This window comes from Carassius gibelio, chromosome A1 (assembly GCF_023724105.1).
Source record: "Carassius gibelio isolate Cgi1373 ecotype wild population from Czech Republic chromosome A1, carGib1.2-hapl.c, whole genome shotgun sequence".
Classification (NCBI taxonomy): domain Eukaryota; kingdom Metazoa; phylum Chordata; class Actinopteri; order Cypriniformes; family Cyprinidae; genus Carassius; species Carassius gibelio.
In genome coordinates, this window is record NC_068371.1 from 9,840,054 (window position 1) to 9,861,445 (window position 21,392).

At 35.6% G+C, this 21,392-nt stretch overlaps 1 protein-coding gene across 2 annotated transcripts in view; it reads left to right on the forward strand.

The window, feature by feature from the left end:
• Positions 1-5,033: 5,033 nt before the first annotated feature.
• The window catches only part of LOC127987781 (caskin-1-like), a 47,777-nt gene continuing 31,418 nt past the window's right edge, over positions 5,034-21,392 (forward strand). For both annotated transcript variants that reach the window (XM_052590178.1, XM_052590254.1), the window contains exon 1: positions 5,034-5,583. In XM_052590178.1, coding sequence (XP_052446138.1) covers positions 5,490-5,583 — 94 coding nt within the window. In that variant the 5' untranslated portion in view covers positions 5,034-5,489. The remainder of the gene's footprint in view (positions 5,584-21,392) is intronic.

Sequence of the window (21,392 nt, forward strand, 5' to 3'; positions counted from 1 at the left end):
TCATTAAACACATCAGTTTAATGAGGCAAACTTGCACCTACATGAAAACAAGGCAGATGAACGCATCCCTGAAGACACACAAACCCTGCTGCTTACGGTGGGTTCCGAGGTACACACGCACGTGCACGCAGACACAGACACCTATGACTACACACACGCATACATACATGCCTAATCGTATAATCAGAGCATTTAGACGTGTGATCTAACTAACCTAATGTGACTGACAGAGTCTAAAAAACATCCCTAGACACACTTAACAAAGTCAATCATTTACTTAAACACCCACTGGTGCTACCCATTAACACACGCACACACGCACTAACCATTAGCATCAATCTTACGCATGGACATAAGTATACTTCCTAGCAATGCCTCTATATTAACTGGGGTCACTGTTCCCATAAACTGCATTTTATTTTACAGTGTGGCAGGAGTGTTTGCAACCTAATTTCTTTTGTAAATATAACTCTATTCACCCAAGATGAAGTTAATTAATCTTTCAAGTAATGTCATTTGAATTCATATTGGTATGTGCTGCTGCCTATTCATTAAGCTCTTAAGACTATATTGAGTAATACAGTCTGATGAAGAAATTATTTGGCTGAATCCATAGTAGCTCTTTCAAGTATATTGTGTTATTTTGAGCTTGGCAGTCTTAAATTATGATGGCGTACTTGGTTTGACAGACTTTTTGTCTCTAATGGCAAGCTTTTTATTATTTTAATACTAATTTCTTTTATACGCTAGCGGTTAAAAGTTTAGGGCTCGTAAGATTTTTTGATGTGTTTATTAGACATATCTTATGCTCACCAAAGCTGCATTTATTTGATCAAAAATAAAGTAAAAAGAGTAATAATGCAAAATATTTTTGCCATTTAAAACAGCTGTCTTCTATTTTAATATAGTTTAACATGTAATTTATGCTTGTGATGGCAAAGCAGAATTTTCAGCATCATTACAACACTGATTTGGTGCTCAAGAAATCTTAATATTTTTGTGAAAACCATTTTCAGGATCTTTTGATTAACAGTAAGTTGAAAAGAACAGCATTTCTTTTAAACTGAAATATTTTGTAACAAAGTGAAAGTCACTTTTGGTTTATCACTAGTTGTATTAAAACCATAAGTAATTTTCCTTGTTACATTATTGTGACCATTCATTATTAATGAATTGCAACAAATATAACCCTGAAACTATAAGGAATAAAATGTATATCATTTAAATTATAACATACAATATACTACACTGAAAATTTTAATGTAGAATCTGTTTTCACTCAGAAATTGCACAATTTCACAATCAACTGCAAAAAAAAAAACAGCAAGTAACACACTGAATTAAACATGAATAACATTGAATAGAAAGTCTGAGATTGTGTTTTCTTGTAAAACAAACTGAGGTTATCTTAGTTTTGTTTACAGCTTTGAATACACACACACACACACACACACACACACACACACACACATATATATATACAGTACAGACCAAAAGTTTGGACACACCTTCTCATTCAAAGAGTTTTCTTTGTTTTCATGACTATGAAAGTTGTAGATTCACACTGAAGGCATCAAAACTATGAATTAACACATGGAATTATATACATAACAAAAAAGTGTGAAACAACTGAAAATATGTCATATTGGCATTCTCTTGATGAGCTTCAAGAGGTAGTCACCTGAAATGGTCTTCCAACAGTCTTGAAGGAGTTCCTCGAGAGATGTTTAGCACTTGTTGGTCCTTTTGCCTTCTGTCTGCGGTCCAGCTCACCCCTAAACCATCTCGATTGGGTTCAGGTCTGGTGACTGTGGAGGCCAGCTCATCTGGCGCAGCACCCCATCACTCTCCTTCTTGGTCAAATAGCCCTTGGTGCCTTCAGTGTGACTCTACAATTTTCATAGTCATGAAAACAAAGAAAACTCTTTGAATGAGAAGATATATATATATATATATATATATATATATATATATATATATATATATATATATATATATATATATATATATATATCACACACACATACACACACTGCATCTCATTCCTTTTCCTGGATATCTACCTGCGTAATGAGTTTAGTTCCAGCCCAGTCAACACACCTGCTGAATTTGTTGGTTCAGTTGTGTTTAATTAGCGTTGGAGCTAATCTCTGCAGGAAGGTAGATCTCCAGGAGTAAACTGCTGGTGAACTAGTGATTAATGTTCTGGCTGATGTACAAGTGCAGGAGATCCAGGTTGGAGAGAGCAAGGTATTGGTAGGAGACAAATATCCCTGCAGTTAATTCTGCAGTTAATTTGGATAATAAGTTTCACCTCTCAAATAACTGAGTATAAATTTAGCCACTGCAGTCTGACAGTGCAAAATAAGTAAAGAACAGCCAATTACCCACTGACTGATGTGGGCTAGAATAGAGCCAAAATTAGACATCTGCTCTGGTTTTGCTGTCATCCTTAGGGTGTAATATATCGTATCATAGACTTTTAATTGTAAGATTGTAACCAAAAAGAGAGAATGCGAGAAAGAGAGAATGAGAGTGAATACATTACATGATAATAATCAGCATGGCTGTCAGTGTATGATGGGAGACTTAAATGCACAGCTCACAGATTTCCCAAAAACAAAAATACAATTATATGGAAAATACAACTGGATTTACAGTACAGAATTTTTGAGCTCTTTTCCTTAAAATGGAGGTTTATAGTGACCAGGGTTTGTTGTGCTCCATAAAAGATGACTTGTGTGCTGTATTCATCTTTAGAACCCATATAATATGTTTCTGTATCATGTGGTGGACAGTACAGAAAAGAGCTGCATTTACATGTTGCAGAATATTCAATGTAAGAAAAAGAGTCAGATATTCATATAACAGTGTGTTTTCCCTTTCTTTCTTTAGAGGACCATGTGCCTTTGGCTTAGTGTACATGGTCAGTATCTACCCTGCTAAAATCTGTCCTGTGACCTTTCTCCTCAAAAACATGCCCGCTCTCTCTCTCACACACACACAAACACACTGCTTTCCTCCCTTTTAATCTGTCAGGCTCATGGGAAAGGGTCTATTTAGTCACGCCCCTTGATTGATGCAGCACCATCAATTTAACCAAGCAATCTCTCTCACACTCACTATGGCAAGCTGCTTTAACATTTATTTCATTTGATATCACTTTGTTACTAGTAGTTACTTTTTAATTATTTAGTAAGTCAGTTGGTAGTGACTGTAAAAAGAAATTCAAGGGAACTTTTATTGCAACATAAATGCATGGTTGCAAGTTAAAAATTGTGAAGTACTGATTTAATTAAACCTTATTGATTTTTTTTTTATTGGTTTCAGTGCCACAGCTCAATCAGCTGCATAACAATTTAATCAACTTTAACCCTGTGGAGTTGATTAATGCGTATTCGCATTATGAGTCATTTTCTCCTGATAACCCCGAAAAGAACTTAAATTACACTTTCAGTTTTAATCGTACAGATAAGATCAATACATCAATCGAATCTGTAAAGGGTCTACTTTTTTTCGGATACAGACATAATAACAACAACACTTTGTGAACTTATAAAATAAAGATAACAAACAAGGTGTGCTGTCTGCAGCCTTTGTCTGCGCTCATCTTCTTTAACAAACACGTCATTAAAATTAACTGTTACTTCTCCAGGCCCCAAAAATACCCTTAGATTGTGTTTATGCTACAAATTATTAAGCTAATATAACACGTGTACTGACATTGCAATTGTTTGCCATTGAATGCCATTGAGTTTAATTACATGTAAAAGGGAAGTCGTGGTGTAGTGGTTAGAGATTTTGACTCCTAACCCTAGGGTTGTGGGTTGTGGGTTCGTTTGACATAGGTGCCCTTGAGCAAGGCATTGAACCCCCAACTGCTCACTGCCCACTGCTCCGGGTGTGTGTTCACAGTGTGTGTTCACTGCTCTGTGTGTGTGCACTTCGGATGGGTTAAAGGCAGAGCATGAATTCTAAATATGGGTCACCATACTTGGCTGAATGTCATGTCACTTTAAAAAAAAAAACAAAAAAAAAAAGTTTTTTTTTCATACTTAATAATAGAAAGATGATTGTAATAAGTTTTAAAAGAAAATACAGCTATAGGTTTTCTACTTTGAAATTTCACAGTTTAATTAAATGTGTTTCTTACAATTCTTTGTATGCTAATTATTTTTTCAGTGTACCACCTGAAAAAAAAATCACATTCAATTAAATGTGTTGCTTGCCATTTGTTTTTTTTTTATTACGAAATTAAATTTATTTCTACGCTTTGATGTCCTGATGAGCGCGCGCGCGGTTATGGCAGGTGGCCGAAGATCGCCAAAGAATAATGAAATGAAGTATTGAAGGAAACGTGCAGATGGACATTGTCATTTCACATTTACAGTCCATTAGATTCTATATCAGATTTTAAGTACCTTTTCATAATATATAGATTTATGTTGTTGATATCCCATCTTCTGTTTTTATTTGTTTGTCTATAGGCCACATTTTATTCATTTATTCATTTTTTCATACTTAATAATAGAAAGATGATTGTAATAAGTTTTAAAAGAAAATACAGCTATAGGTTTTCTACTTTGAAATTTCACAGTTTAATTAAATGTGTTTCTTACAATTCTTTGTATGCTAATTATTTTTTCAGTGTACCACCTGAAAAAAAAATCACATTCAATTAAATGTGTTGCTTGCCGTTTGTTTTTTTTTGATTACGAAATTAAATTTATTTCTACAATATTTTTTTTTTCAGTGTATTCACTTTTATTTTATTTATTTCTTTATTTCTAACCTGGGTACCAGGCTTAAGTTTTACTAGTAACTATTGTACTAATTAATTAGACGCTACCTGTTAGAAAATAGTGTGGATTCAGGTAAAGCCAATAAAATATTATAGTAACGGTGTTATTTAATTTTATTAAAAATACAGTTAGCATAAGACTGATATTAGTTCGTTTTAAATAATTAATGTTAATCCGGCTTGCCATAGCCTACACAGATACACACACATACATGCGCACATGAGAAAGCGACAGCGGATTACAACCTCCAGCGGCCGCGCGCACATCTGCCTAGATATTTACGTAATATATATATGGTTTCTCTGTGAGCTTCGGGTCAAAGAGACGCCTTCCCTTTTGATTTACTAAGCATCTGCGTTTATTTATTTATTTTTTGTAGCAATACAGCTATGTAAATACGCGCAAGGTTTCCGTGCCGTCCCTTTAACCTGAAAGCGATCGGACTCTGTCACCTCAGTGCGCAGTAAGATCGTTTTTCATCGCTAGCGACTGCGTGGATGCCACTGGTCACTCCATTGGGCATGTAAACGCGTCTCTGCGCACTCGACCTTTTTACGATGTTCGGCGAGGATGCGCTGGCGTTAACGGCACCGTTGTGGTCCCCTGGTCCCCTGAAGAAGCCCTGGATCTAGAAGTATAGCCATGACTGCATGTGTGAGAGGGTGCTCGAGTGTGTGATTGAACAGAATGGGGAAAGAACAGGAACTCTTGCAGGCGGTGAAGACGGAGGATCTGATTACCGTCCAGCGGCTCCTCCAGAGACCCAAACAGGGCAAAGCGAGTGAGTATCACACCCACCGATCTTTAAATGTCTCATCACATCCATCACACACCCCCTTTGCTATAGCAGAGCTTCAGTGATAAACGGCTTTGTAATCAGTGATATTATATACCTATAGCAAAACAAATGGCTTTGGCAAAATAAATAAATGTTTCTTTAACTGTTTAGCACATTTTCCCGTTACTTATTACCAGTAAGAGCATGTGGAAAATGACTTTGTAGGCCTTATTCATATTAGTGTCAGTGGCTCGAACCGGTTCTTTTTTCAGAACAGCTTCCATTTTTAAAATGTATGGAAACTAAATAATTTGAACGACGTTCACCAACGGTCCTCGATCGTGCACCCGCCCCCCAAGCCCCCCACCGCGTCCAGTTTGGTTTCTAAACGAACGACTCCTTTCTTTTTAGCGAATCACGGCCAGTGTCGTCCGAATGACTCTAGAGTGAGTCGTTCTTTTTCAGGTAATACCATCGCAGATATTTACATTCGTTGATTATAACGCAAGTGTTCCACTTGTGTCGCGTCGCTCATTGTAGTTGGGTTGTCAATACTTGATGCTTGCTGTGTGTAACGGCATGAAAGTGGCGGGCCGCGTCAAATGCGCTTTGATGTCCTGATGAGCGCGCGCGCGGTTATGGCAGGTGGCCGAAGATCGCCAAAGAATAATGAAATGAAGTATTGAAGGAAACGTGCAGATGGACATTGTCATTTCACATTTACAGTCCATTAGATTCTATATCAGATTTTAAGTACCTTTTCATAATATATAGATTTATGTTGTTGATATCCCATCTTCTGTTTTTATTTGTTTGTCTATAGGCCACATTTTATTCATATTAGATTTTGTGCCTATTCATTTTCCAACTTGCTAGAACTATGAAAATAACTATAGGTTTAAAAGTTATTCTAAATGTAAATGAATAGCAGAGTCCACACCACAACTATAAAACGTACATATGAACTATATCATTGGAATTAGGTGATGAGCGATAAAAACATTGACAGCCAATCAGAATCCATCCTGCTTGAGCCTTTTAAGCAGCAGACAGCTGTAACTAGGGTTGGGTACCGAACTTGGTACTTTTAGGGTTACTGACCGAATTTCGTCGATTCTACTTCTAGTAGCCTACCTATTCATGTTAAATCAAGTGGTGCCAAATTTCGGTACCTGAGAACGCATCTGGAGCGCATACAGAGAAAAAGAGAGACCATGTGATGTGATGTCATCTCTGCAACTCGTTCAAACAACACAAAGGGCGAGCTGAAATGTTCTGAAGTGTAGTTTCATTTCTATGGCCATATGTTTTCTGCGAAAATGCAGACAAGATCATTGAATCCATTTATAAAAACGTAATTTACTCTATAGCATGGAATGCCACACAATTTTTGTCAAAAACTGGTCTGCCACCTTAATTTGAATCACGATATGAACTAGTGTCTGTGAATATTAAAATGCAAGATGATTTAATTATGAATCCTGCATGTTCCGTTTGCCTATGTATGTATGAATGGCAGAAACTCAGTTTTGCTTACTACACAAAAATACTGAAGCACGCGTGAATGAAGCACGCTTTGTTTTTCGGCCTCTGCGTCTTACTGTATGATGGCATGAACACAAAAACGTTTGCTGCGTCCCAATGTGCCTACTTATACTACGCCATTGAAGTATGTAGTTTTTGATGAAGAAAAAGTGCACACTTTTGAGTGTGTAGTAGAGGAGTAGGCAAGCTTTGGGACATAGCGTACTATCATGTCATACAGATGAGTCTTTTACAGACGGTCGGTCACATAGTTTACATTGCTGTTGCACATGAAATATAATACAGATAACATTAATTAATATATACTTTTTTATCAGGTTAAATGTTGATCATTAGTAACTCTAACCATTTTATACAAGCCTCTCTCCACGCGCATCCACCATGTTTGTAGTTTTGTAATACTTTTTACTTGTGTTTTTAGTTCTTAGCCGAATCATTCGTCAAAACGCAATGGATTGTGGGTAATATTAGCCATTTGAGTGTGCACGGATCCACACATCAAAAATCGACCTGAAATAGTAGACCATTGGGAACATCCGGCATACTCTTTTCAACACACTATGCTTTGGGACACGCTTATTCTAATCACAACATTGAGATACAGGGTTTATCTCCAGAGCTGCTGTGAGAACCACTCCACGAGAATTTAACTGTTTCATTTGAGAAAACTGGCATACTGTATAAACACAGAAACATTATGGCCACCTGTTAAAATAAAAGTACAGTTTAACATGTAACAGAAATATACTACTCTTGTATTACTCTTGTACAGTATAAGTTGTGGCCTAGTGGTTAGAGAGTTTGACTCCTAACCCATGGGTTGTGGGTTTGAGTCTCGGGCCAGCAATACCATGACTGAGGTGTCTTTGAGCAAGGCACCGAACCCCCAGGTGCCACGGCATAAATGGCTGCCCACTGCTCTGGGTGTGTGTGAGCACACTTTGGTGTGTGCCATACTTGGCTGTATGTCATGTCACATCACTTCATTTTTATAATGTTTCTTTAAACATTAAATTTTCTATCAAATTTAAATAAAACAATTAAATGATTAAAATAAATATTACAAACAGATGAATAACTTAATAGTAAAAAAAATGGCAAAAAATTTTTTTTTAAGGAATATTCACACGATTTTTCTTCCATGTATTAATTTCAAGAGTAAACCTCAGTTAGTTTGCCAAAAAATGAAAGGGTTGAATTATCATTTGATTTAAAATAAATGTTTAAGAGAAGAAATAAATATTTTATAGGGCCCTATTGTTCAAGATATTGAAATTGAGACTTTTGGACTTTATTCAATGAAATTAATGCTTTACACAGAGAGTAAAAAGTAGGGCATCAGCACCGAAATTCAGGCAACAAGTATAGGTATAAGTACATAGTGTGTACTATTTATAAATAAATAAATAAAAATGTTGAATGTTGGGGACCAGTACCAGTTAAAAAGTGAACGATACCCAACCGTAAGCATAACTGTTGTATTTGCTTATAATAAAAAGAATGTTATTTATTGTACAGTTATTGTTATAGTCGTTGTTATTACAATGAACCGGCTTTAATTGCAGTCTCAACCCAGAATGTGGATGCAGATGTGATTATTTTGGTAGGTCAAAAAATATGCTCAGCTGGAATAGCTTTTCCTCTCATTTATAAAACAGTGTTCTGTACATACAGTGACACCCAATCATACGTGCACATGTCTATAATTGAAATGCAGTTACCACTTCCAGTGCTGAGAAACATCCCAGGTGGTGAGAGGTGCATCTCCTGCAATGGTAGGATGGGCGATCTGAAATGAAAGCAGGCCATTCTCTCTCTCTCTCTCTGTATGTGTGTGTGTGTGTGTGTGTGTTTGTGAGAATAGCTGAAGATGTCCTTCTTTCCCTTGTGTTGGTAAAGAAGCCATTTTTGTTTCTGGTGCAGTTCATAATTTTTAGAAAAAGAGAAGCTGAAATGGTTATACCTTTAATTTTACAATATTATAGAAATGTGTGCCGGACACAGTACACTGTAGAGTAAATGCTTTTGTCGTTTATATTTTAAGAGAGTAGTTACTGTTTTCCTTTGAAGGAATGGTAAAAGCAGGGATCAGCCGGTGTGTCAATATATCAGACTACATACATACTTTGTGTGATTGTTGCCAAACTCTTGCCAACACCTTTACGTTCAGTGTCCAATATGTTTCTACACTGATATAGTAGGTCAGTTAGTATAGGCCTACACAGGGTGTTGATGTTCCTGCCTCAGATACCTATATCATCTCTCAAGAGACTCCTAAAATTAAACTGTATGTTCTCTTAAGGTTTATTACATGACATGCTTGAACATTCTCTTCCGTGACCTTTGTTTGACAGCAGCTGACTATATCAGAAATTAGAAATTTGACACAACATTTTTTTTTGTTTGTTTGTTTTACTAAATTAAATCTAGTTTATAATATATTAATATCTCTATATTACTATGTCTATATCTGCATTTTGTATGTACTAAATGTCTATTTTATTTAAAGATGATCAGAAAAATTGAGTTGTACTGTTTGAGGGAGTGGCCGTTGGCTCTTGCAAGTATGAATATTTAATTAAGTAGGCGGAGAATAAAAGGGGGCTGTGTTCTTTTTTCCTCAGATGTCAGATGTGTGAACTAGGAATTATATCACATCAAAGTTGACCATGTTCCAGTACACAAGCTGGAAAACCAAGATGGCTGTGTTAATTGTTAACAATACCAGTCGATAAAAATAATAGATAATGCAGAAATATAATATCCACAGTGTGCACAACAGAGTTTAGTGAGACAGACAAATGAATGAGGTGCTAATAAACAATATATTACTACTGTTTCATTTATGTTAATTTGCTGAGTACCTACTTTGGATTCTGAAGTCGGGGTTGTTGCGTTCCTTTTGGGTTCGACTCGAGGGGAAGTTCCAGCAGTAAAAAGTTCTTACTGGGATCTTGGAATTTCTGGTTTCCATGTTCAAATAGAAGCACCATTATTATTATTGTAAATAGTTGTTATTAGTAATGAATAAGGTTGTAGTTGTGCCTACAATTCAGTTTAGTCTATATATGACTTTTGTGGCTTGTTCACATTAGGAAATTAATCTTATATTAAACTATTTATTTTACTCTTAACAATTTAATTTGAAGCATTGCATGCTTTTTGTTGTTTTTGTGTTTGTAAGAATGAATGTGAAAAAAGCTGATATAAAATATGTTTAATTAATCATTTATTTGTAGATAAATAATTTTTGTGCCTCTATACATGCCTTTTTTCTGTCTAGTTCTCTTTCAAACATGTGTTCCCCACCAGTATCTGAACACACTGATTTAGTAGAGCAGATTTCCACAGACCCAAATGGTTAAAATAGTGCATGTAATATTCTTATATCCATGTTGATTTGACACTGCTATGAAAAGAAACTCCTCTTGTTCTAGAGCAGTTAAATGTTGCTCTTACATGGGCAGTTAACCACCGATTGTTGACACCAGGTCACCTAAAGCACCTGCTACTGTGATTAGCATAGAGAATAGGCCAGTAAGTAGTTTAGAGTTCAGTTTGAGCTTGCTAAAATATATTTAAATTAACCTGACTATATCACATGCAGAAATTAATGTAATTTAAAGGGCCAGATCAGGTATAAATGATGTCATGTTATTATTAAGTAACAACATGTACTTGCACATAAGCATGTGTAATAAAATAGACCGGACAATACAAATCATATTTGATTTGGAGATTATGAAACAATTCATTACTTCTCATGTTATTCTTTTTATGTAAGTCTTTTATGAATGACAGATTCATTCAAGCAATAGAACAGATGGAAAGTAGGGAAAAATTTAAGCATTTAAAAAATGTTTGTTTACAGCATAAATGAGTCTCAAAAATCCACCACTGGAACAGGTTCACATAAGGTGGCACATTTGACTTTTTCATTTATTTCTGTTGCTGATTTCATTTTCACGTTTCCCAATGGTCTTAAGAGATAAAAATTAAAATCCAAGTGGAACAGATGTTTGACAATTTACTATAGCAAACAGCATTTTTTTTATATCTGAAATATGTCTCTATGTGGTTTCATCTATAGTTTAGTATATACTGTAGTATTGTTGTATAGCCATAAAATGAAGTATGGATTGTTGCATCATAAAATACGACTGCAGAAAACTTGCTTGAGGTCAGTAGTTTATTTGGAAATGTGAATTTTCTGACTGGTTATATGCATGAGAGTCACTTTCAGAAATAATGTGAACAGTTGATGGTGCTCCCAGGATGTTGTTGGATAGTGGATTGAATGTAAGGTACTTGTCTGTCGAATGCCATGGTTTTCAACTCTGGTTCCACAGACCTGTGAGGGTCCATGAAAGTATTGCATTGGGTCATTTTTGATACTGTACCTCCTCACGGGGCCTCATCGCTGCACAGTATGTGTGTGTGTGTGTGTGTGTGTGTGTGTGTGTGTGTGTGTGTGTGTTTTCTAGACATCATGTATGGTGTGAGCAGGACATTCCCAAACCAATGAAAAGAAAATGCCAAAACACATCAGCTCAACCAGCTATGAACATCAGTGCACTCACAAAATAAAGGAAGAGGGAGGAAAAGACAGAGAAGGAAATACCATTTAGCTCGCCCTAAAGGGGAATACATGAGACCTTGTAGGACTTGCATGACTTTTTGTATTTTTGTAAGCATATCTCACATCCATGGAATATATATATATATATATATATATATATATATATATATATATATATATATATATATATATATATATATATATATATATATATATATATATATATATATTGTGTCAGTTTTGGGCATTGGAAAAGAACAACTGAGAATATGCAGTTCTAACAGCTGATAAAAAAAAAATCACATAGTAATCCACATGACTTCAGTTTATCAATAAAAAATTCTGGTCAAAATACCAGTCAATAATTAATAATAATGCTTTGTATACAATATGTTGAACATAATAGCCGTTTTATATGCAATTTGCACCAGAAAATATTTAATATTGCACACACTGAAATTTGGTGCCCCTTTTAATGTCACCAGTAAGCTGTAACCTGGTTGGTATATGCTTTTACTGAATGGAAAAGAACTGCATCAACTTTCTGTTTTTCTGTCTTTAATCTTATTAATACAGTTTTGGAACAACATGATAACAGAATTTTCTGGTTTGTAAAAAAAAAAAAAAAAAAAAAAAATATATATATATATATATATATATATATATATATATATATATATATATATATATACAGTACAGACCAAAAGTTTGGACACACCTTCTCATTCAAAGAGTTTTCTTCATTTTCATGAGTATGAAAATTGTAGAGTCACACTGAAGGCATCAAGGGCTATTTGACCAAGAAGGAGAGTGATGGGGGGCTGCGCCAGATGACCTGACCTCCACAGTCACCGGACCTGAACCCAATCGAGATGGTTTAGGGGTGAGCTGGACCGCAGACAGAAGGCAAAAGGACCAACAAGTGCTAAGCATCTCTCGGGGAACTCCTTCAAGACTGTTGGAAGACCATTTCAGGTGACTACCTCTTGAAGCTCATCAAGAGAACGCCAAGAGTGTGCAAAGCAGTAATCAAAGCAAGAGGTGGCTACTTTGAAGAACCTAGAATATGACATATTTTCAGTTATTTCACACTTTTTTGTTATGTATATAATTCCATATATAATTCCACATGTGTTCATTCATAGTTTTGATACCTTCTGTGTGAATCTACAATTTTCATAGTCATGAAAATAAAGAAAACTCTTTGAATGAGAAGGTGTGTCCAAATGTACTGTGTGTGTGTGTGTGTGTGTGTGTGTGTGTGTGTGTGTATATATACACACACACACACACACACACACACACACACACACACACACATATATATATATATATATATATATATATAATGCTGACTTCATAGATCTTCATAGTTTTGTTAGAAGATTTTGAAGATGCATTACACCAACAACAACAACAAAGCATGAAAGTACTTCATAATCTCCTACAAACATATTTTTACATGATTGTCATTTTGTTCACAGCTTAAATTGTCTTTCAAATAAACAGTGACTTTATTGTGGATATTAACAATATTATTATGATTATTCAGAAAATAGATCCCAACAAAAATATAGAGAACATGTTCATATAATCACCACAAAAATGGCAACATTTGCTTCATTCTTAGGACAGTTTCTCAAGTATAGTGCATCTTATCTATCCATTATTATTTTTGTCTGTTTAATATATTTTAAGTAATTTATGATAGCAAACGCTGACTTTTCAGCATCATTGCTCCAGTCTTTCATGTCACATGATCCTTCAGAAATCTTTCTAATATGCTGATTTTAATATATTATATAGAGAACTGTTATTTTAAATTGTGATAATATTTTATAATCTCTTGTGAATTAGTATTTGAGCTCTAAGGCTTGAGGAGATAATTTATTGAATGTTCTTTGCTTCATGTTTCATGTTCTTCGTCTCACACCTTGGATGAACAACTCAATGGAGAACATATACATGCTTAAATACTATTATGCATAGAATTAGTCAGTTGAGTTTCCATGGCAATGCTGAGCATTTGCATTGGCTCAGACTAGAGCCGTGTGTCTGGGCATCGACATATTGCACATCCGTTTTTTATCCTCTTAAGGCTCTGTGTCTGTCCGTGTATATGATGGAGAGACAGGCTAATCCCTGATGTGATGAGAAATGACCAGAGTAACATGACAGCACTGTTCCTGATAAAACTTATCTATATCGATATGATGCTGCCTTTTCTTGTTTTTAAATCTGATGTTAATAAAATTTAATTGTTTTTGTTATTGTTATGCTGCACATAGTAGCACTTTACAGTAGAATTATGTCTGTCCATGTTGTAAGTGAGACCACTTAGCACCATTATACAATCACAGCCATTCAGAATATATTTAACATTGACTGGAACAGTGTCCTTCCTGGTTTTCAGCATTATTTTTCCTATTCACTTTCCCATAGAGATATTTAAAAAGTTTTGTTAAAGAGTTATAATCTGTGAGTCAAGCCGATGCACGCAACATTACAAAAAAAGTATTTGAAAATCAGATAAAATGACAAAAAATGCTTAACGTCCTTAATGAGGGACAGAACTACAATCCCATGAATTATTACGAATAACAGGTTAGGGTTAAAAACATTGAATTTGAGTTAAAACATTGCATTTTTTGTCATATTTATTGAAAAATGTATTTTATGTTTATTGCGGAATATGCATATATTGTATACACAAATATTGAAGTATTATGAGAGCATCCCTATACTACAAACTTTGGTTTGAACCAATAAAGTATTTGAAAATTGGACAAAAAGACAAAATACACTTAATGGCTGCAATGATAGAAAAGAACTACAATCCCATGAGGGCTTGTGCGTGACATAATCAAATTAATCAAATTAAAATCAGTGGAAAATGTAAAAAAATACAAACATTTATTTAAAGATGTTGATTTTATATATATAAGTATATGTATATTAGTGTTCCTGTAAATCAATTGGTAGAGCATTGCGTTATCAAGCGTAATGTTGGATTTTTCGATTTCCCGGGAACACATGATAGGTAAAAATTGATAGCCTGAATGCACTGTAAGTCGCTTTGGATAAAAGCGTCTGCTAAATGCATACATTTTAATTTAGTTTAATTTACTATATATATATATATATCTAATACAACTAAGATTTACATTGAGAAAAAATAACTTTGTCTAAGATGACACAAGCAGGCACTGAAGAAGGTCATGTTGGAGTCTCACATCTGGAATTAATGGCAGCTTTCATTGGCTAAGGCCCACCCGTGAGTTCATTTGACTGAAAAAAAAATCACAGTTCGTTTGTTCAGCGTCACAATTCGCCAAAATAATAGACCAGTGTTTAAAACTGTTGGACGTATTTTAATGATTCTATTCTGCAAACTTTAAATATTTCACACACTTTTGAAACTCCAGTGTTTAGTCGATTCTGATAAGCGCTCGTCATCACAGTTGTAAACACTATGGCTTTCTTCTTTCGTGAGCGTGTTTGGCACCACGCGGCACACACGTCTCCTGGAAATCCTGTAGAATTCAACCAATCTGATGACGACTTCGACTACTGAAGTTTTTCCACTTTTGTGTCCCATATGAATCAGACGTTTAGCCAACGGTCCATGGACATGACGTTTGAGGCTGAGACTACTCAGCTTTTTTCATCTACGGAGTGTTTCTCTCTCTCTCTCTCTCATTTTCTTTTCACAGTCAGCTTGCTCAAGCTTCAGGCCATGGCTGCTTTAAACTGCACACCACACAGTTAGATGATGCTGAGGGATGCTAAGGGTTTGTGTCTGTGTATTTTGAGAAAGTGTGTAAATATTGGTGCACACTAGTCCTTTTTGGTGGTATCGAAGAGACTGTGGTACATCTGCTGTGACAAAAAGAACCAAATATAACTCAGAATTCAAGAATTCAAAAGGAGTGCAGTGGTAAATGTGGCAGTATATGTTCAGCCCATGTTTTGCAATTCTACCCACTTATATCACTCATGCTCTGGGTCATTTTTAAATGATAATAATTAAATATCTATAATTATAGCTGTGGGTTGGGGCATAAGAATGGGGGAGGGAGACGATGTGTGTGTGTGTGTGTTCAGATTACTGTGCTTGTCCCAGATTATGCTTCAGAGCTGAGAGATTAAATTACTTACCAAAAAAAAAAAAATAATAATGCATGGTGGAATGCCATTATTATATGTGTGTCAGTATATTATAATATATTATATTCCTTGTGATTTTATTGTGAAATATGATCTGGACATGTTCTTGTTTTTTTAGATTTACTTGAATCATATCAAGTCTTCAGAGTGAACCTTTACCCGATTTCCATTTCCTCTTGGGGGAGTACACTTGAGTAACCTTAATCTAATTCCTGAATTGAGAATATTAACCTCAGTGTCAGTTATTGGAAAGGTTTGCAGCTCTTGTCATTTATTTTGTATTGAACTTTTGTTGTATCCTTCCCTATCTTCATAACCAGTAATATAAGTCTTAGCCCATCTCTGCAGGGGAGTTGAAGCTCAGTAAATCATGTTCTGTGTTCACCCACCCCATAGTCCAGCATCAATACCGAGGAGCTTGACAGATTAACGTTGTATCTGACTGGAATGTTAAACATTCCAAAGTCCCTGAGTGTTTAATGTAACATTTCTCCAGTCAAACTATGAGGTATTAGTATGACAAATGATTATGACAACCTTTTCACAACTTACAGGAATAATTCACCTGTAGAACCAAAAATATGTTTTGAAGAAGGTTGGTAACTAAAAAGTTTCAGGTCCCAATGACTTCCATATTATATTAGTATAAATATAAAAAATCCAGTGGAAGTCAGTGTGAACCATTCTTCAAAATATCGTTTCAGTTCAGCAGAGGTAATAAATGCATACAAATTTGGAACAACATACATTTTTGGGTGGATCCCTTTGCTGTTGTTTTTAATCACAAACTTTTCACAACTCATGCTCTTTGGGTATTTTTCACTATTGTAATTAAACTATATAGAAGCTTGTTTCCACTGTGAGATAAAAACGTAATTGCTACTTTTCAGCTCACAACTGCAAGATAAAAGTCAGAATTCTGAATTTAAATCACACAATTGCCCCTTTGCCAGGAGTTTGATTGACTGGTGGACTTGGATTTGAACTTGTAAATGTTGTATATTGACATCTTTCTGCAGCTGAAACAAGATACCTTCTGATATTCATACATATTTATTTCAAGCTATAACTAGTAAAGAGCTGATTGGTTAACTGAGGCAATTCTGAGTTTAGAGTTCTCAGAATTCTTACTGAAATTATATCTCAAGATTCTGACTTTTTTTCCCTTGCAAATGTGAGAAGAAAATTCTGAATTATGAGATAAAAAGTCATACTTACCGCTGAAATTTTTATTCCATGGTGGAAACAGGGCTTCCACCGAATTATGCTCTCTGAGCCTAGTCCTTATTAAATTCTGCCTGTTTTACAAGCGTCCTTTTACAGAATTTGACACTGATGAGCATTTATCTTTAATGTTCTTACTGCAAGCCACACCGGGTGAATTACAGTGACGTGTCAATATACTGATACATCCCTGTCATTTGGATCTAGAGCCTGTAGGGCTGCATATTGGCTTCAGAATTGATCTGCAATTGTAGAGCTGATGTCAGACACATGCTTGTCTAGGCAAATGTGTCGTGAGTCTGTTGATGAATTGATTACTTAATTATCAACCGAATGAAGTACAATATAGGAGCTTTAAAACTGCTGCTTTAGTTCAACAATTATCCTCTTTTCTTTAAGCACAGTAGCACCCAGATGTTAACAAGGGACGAGAGCCTTGGTAATTAATTTCTGTGCTGTCATGCACAGGTCTAGAAAGTCAAGAGTATGCTGCACATATGTAGTATGCTCTTTTGTGTGTGTGTGTGTGTGTGTGTGTATGTGTGTGTGAGAAAACTAGCAGCAGTAATTGTAAATTCAAAAATAATGACTGTCCTGTAGATGTGGTGTGGCCATGCATGGTGTCTTTTGGGCGTGTGCCCAATTACCCATATGGTTAATCTGGCCCACAGCCTAACTTTCCCTAATTTAATTTTTTTTTAAAGGAATACCGCTTCTTCACCATTAGTAGAGGGCAATGAGGGCATCTAAATTCAATTCACCATTTGTTGCATGAAATGATGAAATCTTGATGCTACAGGTGCAATGTCCTCCCATTGGCTAGATGTTTCTCTCTTGATTTCATGCAATGAAAAGACTGAAAAGAGTCAGATTCCAAAGAACCTAGAGTCATGGGTGTCAAATCAAGTCAAAATTTATATAGCGCTTTGCACCCCTTACGAAAAAGAAGTTTATTCAAGTGTGCTATTAGTATACTTCTGAAAATAGGAAAGTATGCTTTTAGTTGACTTTTTATGTACTTCTCAGAAATGGGCTTTATGTACTAATATACTTTAAAATGACATTTAAGTATACTTGACTTATACTTACGAAAAATCTAAATATATTTGAGCTATTTCTAGAATCCGTGTTTTCATTATTATATGGTAGAGGGTGCTAGTACACATCTTCTGCACAGAATTTCCAAAAAAAGACAAGTGAAGAAGAAAAAAAGAAACAGATACTAACACATGTAATCTAACACGATCATCTGACATGAAACAGCATCAAAACTGTAACGTTATGAAACAAAATGTCGACCGATGAAGAGGTAACAATTACAGTCAAGCTTTGGGGTGTTTGGGGATTTGAGGATTGACTCCATCTACGTTTTGATTATCATTCTGAATCAATATACATGTAAGTTCACTTTTAGTATAATTGCAGTACAAACTACAAACATAGAGGTAAACTAGTTGTGTACTTAAAAGTATACTTTTATATACTAAAAAGTGTGCCAATTTAGTCCCAAGGAGTATTGAAACAGTACACTTACAAGTATACTACTAGAACACTGATATTTGTATACTTGCTACATAAAGTATACTTAAAAAATATACTTGAACTTTACCTAAAGGGGGGGTGAAATGCTATTTCATGCATACTGAGATTTTTACACTGTTAAAGAGTTGGATTCCCATGCTAAACATGGACAAAGTTAAAAAAATTAAGTTGTACGTTTGAAGGGTACCTCTTCCGGTTTGTCACAAGTTTCGGAAAGTTTTTTTTGAGTATGGGTCTGTGTGACGTTAGATGGAGCGGAATTTCCTTATATGGGTCCTGAGGGCACTTCTCCCGGAAGAGCGCGCACTCTCGTATAGCAGAGCACAGCAGAGACATTCACTGATCAGAGCGAGAGCGTCGCGAATTGTCACAAAAGAATTGTGTTTTTGGTTGCCAGGGCAAGACAACCTTGCACAGATTACCAAAAAAAAAAAAAAAACAGCATTAAGGGACCAGTGGATGGAGTTTATTTTTACAGAGCATCAACGGAGCTGTGCAAGTGTATTTGTTTGTTCCCTGCATTTCGAAGATGCTTGTTTTACAAACAAGGCCCAGTTTGATGCCGGATTTGCATATCGTTTTTTTCTTAAGGATAATGCAGTCCCAACGAAAAAGGGTCACGATCGTGTGTTGGAACCGCAGGCGGTGAGTAAAACTGCTTCAAATATCTCTGTGTTATTAACTTAGCTATCGGCGTGTAAGCACATCAAGTAAACAACATGCGATGTTGTCATCAAACTGCACTTTCCACATGTACAGCTTAAAAAAAAAACAAAAAACAAAAACAAAAGACGACATAAAGTGGAACTTAGTCATTTTCCAAAACCGCTAAGCAAATATATACAGTTTCAATTCATACCACATAGAGACGTCGTTGCTGATGCTGCTCTTGTTAAATTTCAGCCTCTGGATATGATTCTCGATCAAAAATAAACGGCTGAATCTGACTGTTAGCCATGGTTTGTTTTGGATGTTTTTATCCTCATGGTAATGTCACAGACGCTCTCAACGCAAAAGCCTACTCGCGCTCGTGATTCTTTAGCTCCGCCCACACGTCACGCCTCCAGGTGCTCGTGTTTTTCCGGGAAAAATCGGTACAGACTATCTTTCTCTTATAAATGTAATAAAACTAAAGACTTTTTGGAGTTATGAAGGATGCAGTACTACTCTATAGGTACTCAAGATTAACAGGATAATGAGTGAAAACGAGCATTTCACCCCCCCTCCCCCCTTTAAGTATACTTGGTAAAATAAACTTGAACCTTTTGGTAAGGGACAGTACAGAATGTTTCAAAGCTGCTTTACATAAATTTACCTGAATCAAAAACTGAAAAATGTATCAAATATGAGACAAATCCAAATTCTGATACAAAGCAGCTATATCTGTCATTATTCAGCTCAGCTGCAACCGCAAACTTTTGAACAATGAAAAAATTGAAAAAAAATGAAAAAAAAAACAATGAAAAATCTTGAAACAGCCCTTAATTGTCAGATTTAACATTTTACATTTTAGCATTTAACAGCATTAAAGGATCAGCTAACCCATTTTTTTTATTTTGTTACCATTTACTCACCTTCATGCTTTTTGTATGACTTTCATTCTTCTGTAAAACACAAAACTGTACCCGTCCAAGCTACTGTTTTGCATACAATGAAAGTGAAGGGTGAACACAGATGTCGAGCAAGATTTTAAGGCAGGATTTTCAATGAAATAACTCAAATTTCACTCTGTTCCTCACACACAGCTATGCAGAGGATTTGGAATATAGTGCAAAAGAGATGTAAACTACTTTTAATTGCTTTATTCTTTTATGGTGCTTTTTCGGAGCTTTATAACACCTGGACATCATCTGCTTTCCTTCTAAGATAGAGAGCATCTTGGACAGTCAGTGTTGGTTCAGTTCAGGTAAATGACTATAATGTTCATCAATTGTTCATAGTTCAGCTATAATCAGCTCTGAAACACTCAGATGGCCTGAGTGCTGATGGAGAGATTGTAGGTTTATTAGGAACTATTGGAGAACTTTTTAATGTTTCCTAACTGTGACTTTCTGATTTATCAGTGTACTACATAGCTAATGAACTTAACTGGTTCATGATGGCTCAGTCTTGCGATAAGGTCTAAACAAGAATTTGAACTCTGGTTGCTGTAGGAGACTTGCTAGCTAGCCTCTGTACAATCAGGGCTGGATTAAGCATATAGGCATTTGGGCACATAGCCAGTTACACCACATTCAGGGACAGGCACCATGCAGAGCTGCATAAATGGTTTTAAGTAGCAGGAAATGTCCAGAAACGTTGCCTTATGCACACACACTGAATATGCACACTACCAATCAACAGTTTGGTGTCGTATAACCCTTTATAAAATGAAGCGTTCACCCAAATGTGTAGATTATGACATCATTTACTCTCCTTTATGTCTTTCTAAACTTGTATGACTTTCTTTCAAAACTGCACCATTATGTCCAAGCTGCTCTTTTACATAAAATGAATGTGAAGGGTGACCATGGATGTCAAGCGAGATTTCAACTCAATATTTTGTGAAATAACTAAAATTTAAGCATGTTCATAACACAATTCTATCCTATGAATGCAGAGGACTTGGAATATAGAGCACAATACATATTAACTATTTTTTGCTGCATATTTTGGGAGCTTGGAGCTGGTGGTTACCATCGGCTTTAAATGTAAGGAAGAGAGCAGCTCGGACATTCTGCTAAACTTATCACTTCGTGTTCTTTTCAGTTGTGAA